General features: G+C 24.6%; 2 protein-coding genes across 4 annotated transcripts; one reads left to right on the top strand and one right to left on the bottom strand.

Annotated features, from left to right (window-relative positions):
• The first annotated feature begins 1,882 nt into the window (after positions 1-1,882).
• Positions 1,883-7,731, top strand: LOC135927873 (CD2 antigen cytoplasmic tail-binding protein 2-like). Its single transcript, XM_065464103.1, has 5 exons — positions 1,883-2,154; positions 2,200-2,326; positions 2,370-2,508; positions 7,205-7,385; positions 7,458-7,731. Exons 1-5 carry the CDS (start codon positions 1,929-1,931, stop codon positions 7,700-7,702), a joined length of 918 nt encoding a protein of 305 aa, XP_065320175.1. The 5' UTR covers positions 1,883-1,928; the 3' UTR covers positions 7,703-7,731.
• Positions 7,732-7,787: 56 nt separating this feature from the next.
• On the bottom strand, positions 7,788-9,773 carry LOC135927874 (SPRY domain-containing protein 7-like). Of its 3 annotated transcripts, none has more exons than XM_065464104.1 (5): positions 9,642-9,773; positions 9,483-9,599; positions 9,285-9,442; positions 9,137-9,242; positions 7,788-7,885 (listed from the first exon to the last, which is right to left on the bottom strand). In XM_065464104.1, exons 1-5 carry the CDS (start codon positions 9,733-9,735, stop codon positions 7,788-7,790), a joined length of 573 nt encoding a protein of 190 aa, XP_065320176.1. In that variant the 5' UTR covers positions 9,736-9,773. The 3 variants fall into 3 exon arrangements, with proteins under 3 accessions (XP_065320176.1, XP_065320177.1, XP_065320178.1); XM_065464105.1 differs by having other exon boundaries at positions 7,788-7,834; XM_065464106.1 differs by lacking the exon at positions 7,788-7,885 and adding an exon at positions 7,908-8,062.
• Positions 9,774-12,492: the final 2,719 nt, after the last annotated feature.

The raw sequence follows: 12,492 nt of genomic DNA, 5'->3' as shown, positions 1-12,492 counted from the left end.
TTTTAGATGATTCCAAGTTAGCCGTTTGATTCTAAGAAACTAAGTGGAACTTGATGAGGGTTAGGAGAGTTTATATGTAGTAAAATGTTTATTATCATTAATTGATTGAAATAACTTAGGGCTATGTTAATTATAATGGGCAGGACTGTTTTTATTATAAATATTGAGTATATGATGCTGAAAATAAATTTAATACTTTTGGAAATAAACATACGTGATACGTGATAAAAGCGTTTTCGCCCTCTGGTTGTGGGTACAACAGAGCTACGCTAGGTTTTCCTCAAAATCCATCAAACTGGATAGTTAATTAGGGGAAGAAAAATGGAGCCCTTCACACGTTTGTGGGCAAGCCGCACGTACTTGTAGGCGCAACATTTCGAAAAAAGCTGCTTAAACCTCTATATGCTTAGTAAAAAAGAGTGGGGTAAAAAAGAGCCTATACCCAAGAACTACGGTATAATTTAATTACTTTATAGGTGGGTGAGGCTGATTTTAAGTTTAAATTCTTTAATGTAAGTTTTGATGATTACTATCACTATTGAGATTTAATGTTCATAGAATCTGTAAATAAATATGATTAAAATAAAAAAAATTGCCTGAACAGTATATATAGTGTTATTTTTTTATTAATGATTCAACCCATACAATACAATAATCATAGTCTATGTTCAATTTAATGTAACCATTTCAGCTTCTAAGGGAATTGAGTGTGATAAAAATATTTAGTTTTGGATGATCCTTTGCTCTTATAAATTGCAAAAGGATGTAGATATATACAATCACGAGTGGAATGAAATGTTCAATAACCTAATTGTGTGAACTTTTGGTTACAAAAATAAGGAATTCAATATATCTAATTGTTGTGACCCTTCACTTAACTTTGGATCTGATATACTCAACAATTTAAAATAGATCAAATGTAACCATTCCAGTTTAGAAGGTATATGTGTAAGTAAACTTATAATTGAAAAAGGAAGTGTAGAATATTATAATAAATCTAATTGTATGGTTATTTTTATACTTAGTGAGTGGAATAAAAAATTTTCAATATAAAATTGCATGTCTTTTATTCCTTATAAAGAATAAAGATATTCTATGTGTATTCAAGAGTGGAATGAAATATTCAATAACCAAATTGTGTGGTCTTTTAGATCTATCTGATATACACAACAAAGTTAAAATAGATCAAATGTAACTATTCCAGTTTAAAGGTATATGTGTAAAAAAAGATGTATTTATCTACATTATAATTAATAAATGCTACTTCCTTAAAAGGGATTTATAGATGCAATATCATTACAGTTCTAAAAAACATGTCCATAATTAGAGTTCCACAGGTACCAAAACCTTTCTTTAGGTGTAACTTAGGGATACACAAATGCAAGATCATTACAGATCTATATATGTCCATAATTAGGACCAAAACCTTTCTTTAGATGTAACTATCTATGTACTGACCATGATTCAAATGTATATAAGATAAGATTCATGTGATAATTATAAATTTTATAAGCTGGAAGTACATAATTAACAAAATATCTAATCTTGAGGATCTTCCGATAAATGTAAAGCTTCTTGAAAATAATTCCATAGCTTTGAATATTCTTCATAGGACTTCAATTAGTGTTTACATGGCATAACCGCCACCGATGGTAAATATGTTGCATGCATAAAACTTGATTTTTTTAAGATGTGCTTAAATATTTTTTAAAATTTTCCATTTTATTTAATTTGAATAAAAATATGATTCAATAATTTTTTTTATCGAAATAAACATAATAATAATATTATTCTTTCTTGATAAATTGTATTGTCTTGCAAAATCTGGTGGCTGACATGAAAGATGACAGGATGTAATCATTTAACTTTGGCTATAATGAAATATAATATTTCAAATTAAAATTTTATTGGGAATTCTTCTTTCCACTATGACAAAGAGAAGAGTAACATTCAAGGAAGATCTTGAAGAAATTAAAAGATTTAGAAATGACGATGAAAATAATATTCAAATAAATGAAGTCAAAAATTTGAATAAAATCAAAAGGGTTTCTTACTCATTTAAAGACAAGCATTCGTTGGATAGTGATGAGGAGGATATTGATAAGGAGAATAATGACGAAAACATTAAAGATTTAGAAATAAATGAAATAGAGGGTATTATACACAAAGTAATTATGCCATTATTAAATTTATGTCAAGAATGTGAAACAATAAATGAGTATGATGGAATTAAAATAACTCCTTTTAATATGAAAGAAGAAATGGAGGAAGGCCATTTTGATAACTCTGGAAACTTTATTTTTGACAAGAAAACAGTGGAAATTAGGTTAGCATATTTTTTTAAATTTCTGCTAAATAAACCTTAAAAGAGATAATTGGATAGATAATATAGATTGGGTTCAAATTAAAAAACAAGAAAATAATTCAATTATAAAAGATAATAGTGATTCCTCAGATTCTGAAGAAGAAATTTTGCCACCAACAAATTTTATTGAAGCCTATAAAAATGTAGGATTAATAAATTATTTAAATATTTGCTAATGTACATAATCAATCCTGACCCACTCAGTTGTTTTATTAAAATCTATAGTAAGATGGGTACCATCTTTCTCAAGATATATAGTCAATATCTATCAATGGAATTATTTGATATTTTAGTCATGTGGAAGGGAAAACACTATTGGCTTAGAGTTGATCTAGTGGGTTCTATAATAAGGGAATCCTGTACTAGGCCTATTTAAATACAATTGAATAATGTGATTCATTTAATAAATTAAATAATTTATAGCAAAATATACCATAAAAGATTACTAAAATGAATAAAATAATATAAGGAATAGTTTAATATTTATTTTTGAATAGGCTTAATTCATATTTGAGTGAATCCATGTATTGCCAATGTATAAATTAAAATTAACTCTAAAGTTCGGGATCACATTACTTGTATCAAAGATACATCCTTTTATACCTTGTACTTTGTATTTTTTGACATTTTTAATGAGATACTTTTATATAGGGTTGACAAGCTGATCTTGTAATGAAAGCTGCTTTAAGTATTTTAAAATCCTAATCAGCCTATAATAGATTTGCCATAGTTTTGCTAAATATCTTGATAGCAAATTTTTAAAAACCAACACGATATTTTAATCAGAAAAATATTGCTATCATATATGAATAACAATTTTGGAAAAAATTTAAAGTTTTAAATATATTGTGATACATATTTTAATATTATTTCTCTTTGTTTTATTTTTTTACATAAGTGTTAGGAGCACTTTTGGATCCTAGTTTTCAATCTATAATCATAGTAAATGAATATTTAAAGGAAAAAATATAACTCTAGTACAATTTATATGTCAACATGTTACCTCTCTGTTGTCTTACACAAACAAATTTACCAAATGTGAAACAATGGAAGCTGCTTCAGAATTTGATTATCTTAAGTCATTGATTACCAAATATTTATCATAACAATAATCTGGAACAACAAGACAGTTTAAAGTCTGGAAAAAAGAGTGTTATTCATTATTTTCGCCTTATAATTTAGAGATAAAAGATGTCTTAGATTTTTGGAAGATATGAGCATTGGATCTTCCTAAACTTTCAATATTAGCTAGATAGATCCTGTGCTTTCATCTACCACACCTATAGCGATCGTATATTTTCCATAGCTGGGCTCACTCTCAACTCTAAAAGATCCTCATTATGTCCTATTAATCTAAATAAAATATTATTTATACATGAACTTAATAAAATCGTTAAATTATAGTTATAAGCATAATAAAGAATAAATTTTATTTTAAAATTGTTTCCAATGAATTTATAATTATAATTAAAAAATTTAAGTTAGAATTTGCGCCGATTTTTTTGCGGCATCTAAATCGATTCGCCGCCACCAGCCGATCGTTTAAAAAAAGAACAGATATAGGTATACCTGATAAACAAAATATGTGGAATGCAATCGAATAATTTTTTAACAGATTTTGGTATATCAAGCAGGTGGAAGGTGCTTTGTTCTTTATAGGAAGTAGAAATTATTTTATTAACCCTTTTAGGTGCATTCAGAAAAAAATGGTCCATCTGGGATAAAATTCATACAAAGAATCGAAATCGATTAGAAACTGCTCATGGGAAAATAAGCTAACATTTATTATAATTTACCAGTGACGACGCATTAAGTTTATTCTAGGGAAGCAATTGAATATTTTTTTAAATTTTTATTGGTCAAACCATAAAAAAATTAAAATATATAAATAAGTGGAATTCATCTTTGTCTATGATCGAGTACTGAATTATAAGTTATTGCTAGATTTTAAATTTTTTTAATAAGCTTTTTTTTTAATCGAAATTAAAAATAGATTTAAAATTTTAAAAAAAATTTTTTACATTACATTATAATTTACTCATTAAAAGTTAGCGGAATATCTATAAAATAATTTTGTGCATCAATGATATTATTTATAATTAATGGTGATCATGGCTAATCAAGGATTTATAAATTCAATGATTAAAATATCCTTCACAATCTTGTCTATAGATATAAAGGGAAAAAAATAATAATTATATATATATATTTTAGTCCTAATATTTTTATAATATATGCTTATTTATATTATATGCTCATACATATGTGACAAAATTTGCACTTAAATATTTTTATTTTTTTAGATAAAAAGACGTTAAATAAAAGTTTATTATAATATATCTTGAAAAGTATCTATAAACAGATACAGATCCTCTGAAATTGTATATAGATACAGAGACTTTTTATACAACTCTGATAATCTTAATAAATTTCCAATAATATGATTACAATTATTAAACATTAATTTTTGCCTTTAAAATGTAAAAAAAATTTATTTAAAAAAGTAATGAAAAAATATAATATAAAAAAAAATTAGCATTTTTTTTATTTGCTTCCCCAATGTTTATTTTTTAAACGTATAATTACACAATACAAATTGCATATTAAAAAACAAGCAATATATTAAATTTGCTTCCCTAATGTTTATTTTTTTAACGCAGTAAATATAATAGTAATTTTTTTAACATAGTAAAAATAATAGTAATTCTTAATATAGTAAAAATAATATTAATATTTTTAAAGTTATAAAAATTATATTAATTCTTTTTAACGTCAAATTAGTATTTTTTAACATATCGTCGGCCAATTGGAGTGCTCCATTTGCATAAATGTTTAAAATGAGAAAATCAACATTAAAGTTTGAAATCAAATATAGGAAAAGCTTATTGATCAATTTTGACAGAGCTACAACTTTGGCAAAAATTAATATTTTTTAATCTAGTTTTTATTTATATATATATTGGGAATAAATAAGTTATTATCAAAAATTTTTAAAATGTCGAGTGGAGCACTCCAATTCTAGACAGACCATGTTAAAAAGATTATACTAAGTTTATTTAAGAATTTTGTAAGAAATATTTCGCTTCCCTTGCTTCTGTGGAAGCTTCGTCACTGTAATTTACGATTAATTATAAACATAAAAGAAAATAATTTTCAACTGAACCAGAAAACCTGTCTACTAGAGAAATTGAAACAGTATCCCAAGAATGAATCAATATATTACCAAATTATATATTATGATGTACTAAAAATAAAATAACTGCCACATTTAATTAACTTTGATTAAATACCAACCTTGGTTTTATTTCTATTTGAGATACTTTATTTTATTAAGAATCTTCTTGTAACCTTTTTATTTCTTATGATTCTTAATCAAATTTTTTTTAAAAAATAAAAAATTAAAAAATAAAAAATTTGGTTTGCATTTAAATATATTTATTGGGCAAAAACTTTGTTTTTCAGTTAATATGAAATTATTTAATATCTAATAACTTTTAATGCTATCTTTATTCTAAAGTGATAAATAAAGATTATTTATCATTCAATATAAAAAAAATAACGATGTAGATTTATTTTAATGTAATATAAATAAATTTAATGTCATTAGTAATTTTAATTATCAAGAACATTATCCATTTTGCTATATATTATAATACAAATGATACTATAAAGTTTCGATTTTACATTTTAAAAAATGCATATTTCAAAATATAATTGCACAATATTATCTTTTATAATATAATAAAAATTTAACAAAATTTTTTTTATATATTGTTAGAATTAATGGAAAAGGAAAAAATATTAATTAAAATAAACTGGATTAAAAAAAATTTTAGGATTTAAGGTAAATTATAACAAACGACCAATATTTCATTTATTATATACTGAAGAATGAGTACCATATCTATGTAGGTTTTTCTTTAAGAATGCTAAAAATTTGTCTTCGGCTAGAACCCGGAGTTGTCAAACATCCTTTCGCCAGTTTTTCCATAACTGGAAATTGGCATGATAAACCGACCACTACAATAAGTCACCCCCTAAATGTTTATTCTAATTTTTAGTTATATATTTGTTATATTCATCCATTCGCCATAAAAGGACTAAAAGTATCTTGTATTTAAGATACTCATACATACTTTTGCTATTTTTAATAAGATACCTGTATTCTAAGATATATTTTTTGATAAGAATTTTAGATTTTTTTAAATGACCTAACCAACTGTGATGATTTTTTTAAATGACCTAATCAACTGTGCTCAAGCATTTTTGGTTTAAAAAGACACTTGACAAATTTTACCAGAAATATATTACAAATTTGTTTATGACCTAAATATCAAAAATATAATTAAAAACTTTCGTAACCTAAACGAAAAGAGAAGTAAACTATTTTCAATATAAAAATACCCAATTCATTTTTTCGAATTTACCAAAATTTATTAATATTTTGAAGTTAAAGAAATTATAAAAATTTAATAAATTTTAGCTTTGTGAAATTTTTTAGGGAAAATAATAAGCAATATCATTTTATATTTTTAAAATTATAATAAGAAATGGCCAAGTTATATTAATCAAAATGGGAAATATAAAAATAATTTGGTAGGAATTATAAATTTAAAATTTTTTAATGGAAATTTTAGAATCCTAATTTTATTAATATGAAAATTTATATTTAAGATAGTTTTATATGTAGAAATACCTAGTCTATATAGACAACACATTCCCAGTAACATCATTGTTGAATTAATAGTTAATTTTAAGAATTTTGTATTTTAAAAAATTTAATTTACCATAATAATTAAATTATTTTTTTAAATCAAATATTTATTTTATTTAAAATAGTTAATACAATTTTTGGAACCTGGTGAAAATATATTGAAAGCTTTAAAACGTTTAGGTAAATGTAATAAAAAGAATTCTGTACCAGGAAAATATTCTGCATCTGCTAGCGAAAGACTAAAATATAAGAAGGAATTAAGAGAAATAGAAAAGAAAAATGATGATATATCTTTGCAAACAAATGGTATATTTATATATATATAACATTTCGTATACTATTTACTGATTTTTTTAAAATATATTTAATTTCCACTAGAAGAAAATGATAAAACTGAAAATGAAATAAAAGCTCTTTTAAGACTCACTGAATTGGCTGATGAAATGTTGCAAAATGGCGTATTTGACATTTATGAATATACACATGAAAAACTATCCCACCTTATTAAGCAAAATGAAGAATCACCAAATTTAACACTCAATAACAGTGATAATAAAATATTAAAAGATTATTCCACAAATCCTGTAGATGAAAATTTGGATATGTTTGAAACTATCGATTAATCATTAAATAATTTTATTTTTATGAATCATAAATATATATTCAATTATACTTATATTTATAAATAAAAATTTATTAAATTGGCTTTTATAAGAGAGATTGTTCAATCATAATTTGTTTGTACCCAAAAGGAGCTGGAAAGACAAAATTATTAAAATGAACATCTATTATTGCCCCTTCATTTACTATTTATTCAAAAAAAATGAAATTGTTGAAATAGGTTTTAAAATATAAGAGATACACCAATATCAGTTTTTTACCCTTAATTTTAATAAAATATAATTAGGGGTATACCGATACCACTTTTTGGTGGCCGATCTGATATTAAATTGATATTGGGCAATTACAAATCCGAATCATATCTGTTAATTTTTAATGAAATATATTATAATAATCAGTTATAATTTATATTTTGATGAATCTAAAAGTACATAAAATATTTTTATTGATAAATCATTTAAATAAGATTAATCTATTTATATAATAAGTAATAAACAAATATATTAAAATTTTAATATTTTTTTTTATATTAAGACTCCATTTTATTGGATCAGAAAATTCTGTAATAAAGGCCAATACCAATATTTTTAAAAAGATGAAATATCCGATACGATAAAATATATCGGTACAAACCCTAAATATGATTTTAAAAAATTACAAAAATATTGTTGATTACATAAAAACTTATTAAAATTTAAATTGTATGCTTATTCTTCATAATAAAGTTAATTTTACAACAAAATTTTAAAGGTAAAATTACTATAAAAATGAATCCTATATTTCTTCCTTCTTTTTGTAGATCCATTTTTTCTCTCTTATTTTTGGATATGGTTTAAAATTGAAAGCATTGGCCAATACTAGTACTGACCAATATCAATTACGAAGTATTGGTGCATATCTCTGATCAAAATTGTATATGGAAGAATTAGATGTCTGCAAATACTTTCAAAAAGCATATTTAAAAACATGATTTTCAATTTTATCTGCAGACTTCTAGCTCATAAAAATATGATTTTTGCTTGAATATTGTTATAAAAAATATAAGGTTTATAATCAAAACAAACCAAACTTGTATTAACTTTAATAACGATCTTAAACTTTTGAAAAATAATATAGACCAAAAATGAGCCAAACAATTTATCCTGAAGCCAGTCTTAAACTATGAACCTGAGAATTAAAAAACAAATATTTAGGGTGGCTTGGGCTTAAAAAATTTATTAATTTTCACCTATTAAAAATTTTGAGCTATCTAAAAATAATTATTGTTGCCAAGTTTGAACCTAAAAAACAGATAGTTAGGGTTAAATAATTTGGATGAAGCTAAACTCAGGATTTAAAAATATATGGACATGTAAAATCATTTACAAGAATTTAAATGAAAATAAAGATATCCAAAAATGGAAAATTATATAAACAAAACTTAATATTTATCTTACCAAAAAACAATGGGTAAAGTATTCCTTTTAATCCTTTTATAGATAGATTTTCTATTTGATTGCCATTTTTATAGAATAACAATTCAACATGATCATAAGATATTCCCTGTAAAATATAGATGTTTCTATTATAAATTTTATTTTTTACATATATATGACCTTCACCAGGTACCTCAGGTAAAATACCTTTAATTTCATTATTATTATATATTTTTCCATTTTCCTTTAATACCCAATTTTCACTATTACCAAGGGGAGTTTTATTTAAATTTATATTTCTGGAAGAAAGCCCAACACTCCATTTACCTTAATTATTTTTTTTAGATGCAATAAATAAAATCTATACCTGATTGTTGTATGACAAATTCAAAATAAGCTTTGTCCTGTAAAATTGGTGCATTACACAAGGCTCCACCTTTACCACATAATCTTTGTCCATTTTTTATAATGATGGCATCATCACCTATATATTTTTTTTGTTTTTCAAATGAAAAAATTATATTACCCATAAAATGGGTATCTAGGTACACTGGACATAACAATTCTTCTTTTGGAAATTCATTGTATTTACACCAACAATATTTAAATGAATTTAGCATTGCATTTTAAAAAATCAGAAACTCACCATAAAAGGTGCAAGATATATGAATTGCTAAACCACAAACGTTAGCATTTTTTTATTCGTTAAAAATAAAATATATTATCAAATTATTAATACTTGTTGTATTAAACAAAAGATAAGTCATCTCAGCTTAAGGCTTAACCAATAATAATTGCTAAGTCGAACTAGCTATAAGCCAAATTATTTGGCAATTATTATGTTATATGTGAAGCTTGTATATTCGATTTGACAACCTTCGTAATTGTAATACATTAACAATAGCCGTTTTGAGCGGTTCATAAATTATACCCTCTTTTTATATCAACTAAAAAAATTCAATCTTTTTCTTTTCAGTATGATTTTTTTATGATTGGTTTTTTGAACTTACAATGGATAAATATATTTTTTAAATATTTTATATAATTATAGGCCACTGCTACAACCACTTTTAATATACTACATTTTTAAATAACAGGTATTTCAGTAGAATTATGATATAATAAATATTTTTTAATTTTATTAGATATTCGTAATACCATAAAAAAATTAGCCATCAAATCGTTTAAATTTTCTCTTTACATTTTGTAAAAAATATCAGTCACAATAAAATTTTGAAAATATCTTTATATTAAAGTTAGTGTATGTAAGTATTTTTTTTAATAAGTAAAGTAGAATAGTGTTGTTAAAGAGGGTTTTGCTCATAGATGGCAGGAAGATTTGGATTTTGCCAAATATCGAGTACATAATATTCTTTCATCTTAATCGATGGGTTTTTTAACAAAACTAATGGAAACTTTGTGATTAAGCTTAAAATTTTTTATTTCATTAATATTTTCAAATTTACTATATTTCTTACTTTTTCCCATTTAATGAAAATTATTTACTTATCAAAATTTCTTTCTACAATTTAACACAAATATCTTGGATACAAGTATCCACAATTGAAATATATTGACCAAAAATACATAAATAGGAATTCTAATCGATTTGTTTTAAAACGATTTTCAAAATCAATGTTTTTTATTGAAGTCAGGCTTAAATATAGGCGTGTGACTTAAAACTACTAAGGATGGAGCTGGTTGAGGTTATTGGCCATTTAATTTTTGACCTCGTTTCGGATTCACGAAAAAGTGTTTTTTCAACATAACCTAGGAATTTCCATACTATATGGTATGCATGATTTTGATTAAATAATATATTCAATCAGTAACACTAAAAATATATGTTTGTAAAACATATATATATAAAACTCAGATGTATTATTATTAAAAAAATCTAAATAATTATGTATATTGTCACTTTTCTATAGTTCATCTTCATTGAAATATTGATTCAACATGTTTAAAATTTATATTTTGACCCATTTGTTTCATAGAAATTCAAAAAATTTTAAAACAACGATTATGATAATTGTCACTTATGGTATACCTATACAGCGTCTACATGACATGAATTTCACTGGATGCAAACCCCCATAAAAACCTATACCCACCCCTTAAAAAATTTCCACCATCTTTTTAATTATTATGATATTTCTTCCAGAAATTTTAAAAAGAATAATTTAAATTATTTTATCTCAACTACCAACTATCTAAATTTTATTAATATAAAGGAGTTATTTTTTAGATAATTGAATTCAATTAAAGAACTCCCTCATTTACAATGAATGCATTATTATAGCATTATGAGCTAGCTGAGAATGTCTAAACCTTTTATAATTATATTCAAAAGGATAGCAGAAAGTTTTGTTTGGAAAATAATGTCTATGATTGTTTGCAATATAAAGATTTGATCGAAGATCAGCAATATTATTGTATTATAATAGGTCTTTAATAAAAGTATTAATTTTTACTCAAAATTTGATAGATAACCCACCTTCCCTCCTCCCCCCCCCCAAAAAAAAATGTATCCTACCCCCATAAATGTCACCTACCTTCTACCTCCACCCTCTAGAAAAATTGGCTGCAAAGTGCTCCTCCCCCCGCTATGTATGTATATGTTGATGGTATATCTTCGTACCCCAGTAATTTTTTAATTCCCCTCCTTATGAAAATCCTAGCTACGCCTATGGTACGGTAATATTATTTTATTTTTTAGATTTAAAATGTTTATTTTATATTTATAGAAGCTGGCTATCGTTATATAAAGTTATTGTAATTTTTTTTCTACTTTATTATGCCTTGAGGGCAGCTTAAACAAATTTAAAGGATTCTGAAGATCCTGCCACTTCCACTATGGCTAGTGCTATAGTCTTTACTATATTTATTTTATCACTTTTTGTTTTGGATAAAATATTGTTGATAACAAATTTGGCTTGTACAAAATTGCAAACCATTTCTAAGAATATAGGATTTGGAATAAATCAAATTCTTTGCAAAAGATTGCTTGATTAATTTGAGAAGTATAATTTAAATTATTGTCTTTAATTATTTTTTAATCCTCTATTTAGAAGCATCCACGAGCAAAACCACCTCCAGATCGTTATTAAAGCATACCAGAATAGGTTCCTTTTCAATTCAACATTTCAATTCTTTAAACGCTTCTTCTTGTTTATTCAAATCGTTCTCCCTTTTTCAATAATTTATACAATAGCGCCTCTATCTGTGTGAAATCTTCTTCAAACCGGTGATAATTATTCATCATCCATAGAAAGGCCTGCACCTCCTCTTTGTTATTCGGTCTCAACATACGTTATTGCGGCTATATTTTTATCCAGTGACCTCACCTCTCCCATTAAAATTGTGTCCTTGATACA

This window comes from Gordionus sp. m RMFG-2023, chromosome 4 (genome assembly GCF_954871325.1).
Source record: "Gordionus sp. m RMFG-2023 chromosome 4, tfGorSpeb1-WG-v2, whole genome shotgun sequence".
Classification (NCBI taxonomy): Eukaryota; Metazoa; Nematomorpha; class Gordioida; order Chordodea; family Parachordodidae; genus Gordionus; species Gordionus sp. m RMFG-2023.
The sequence above is the reverse complement of the archived record's forward strand: the minus strand, read 5'-3'. Positions and strand labels throughout refer to the sequence as shown.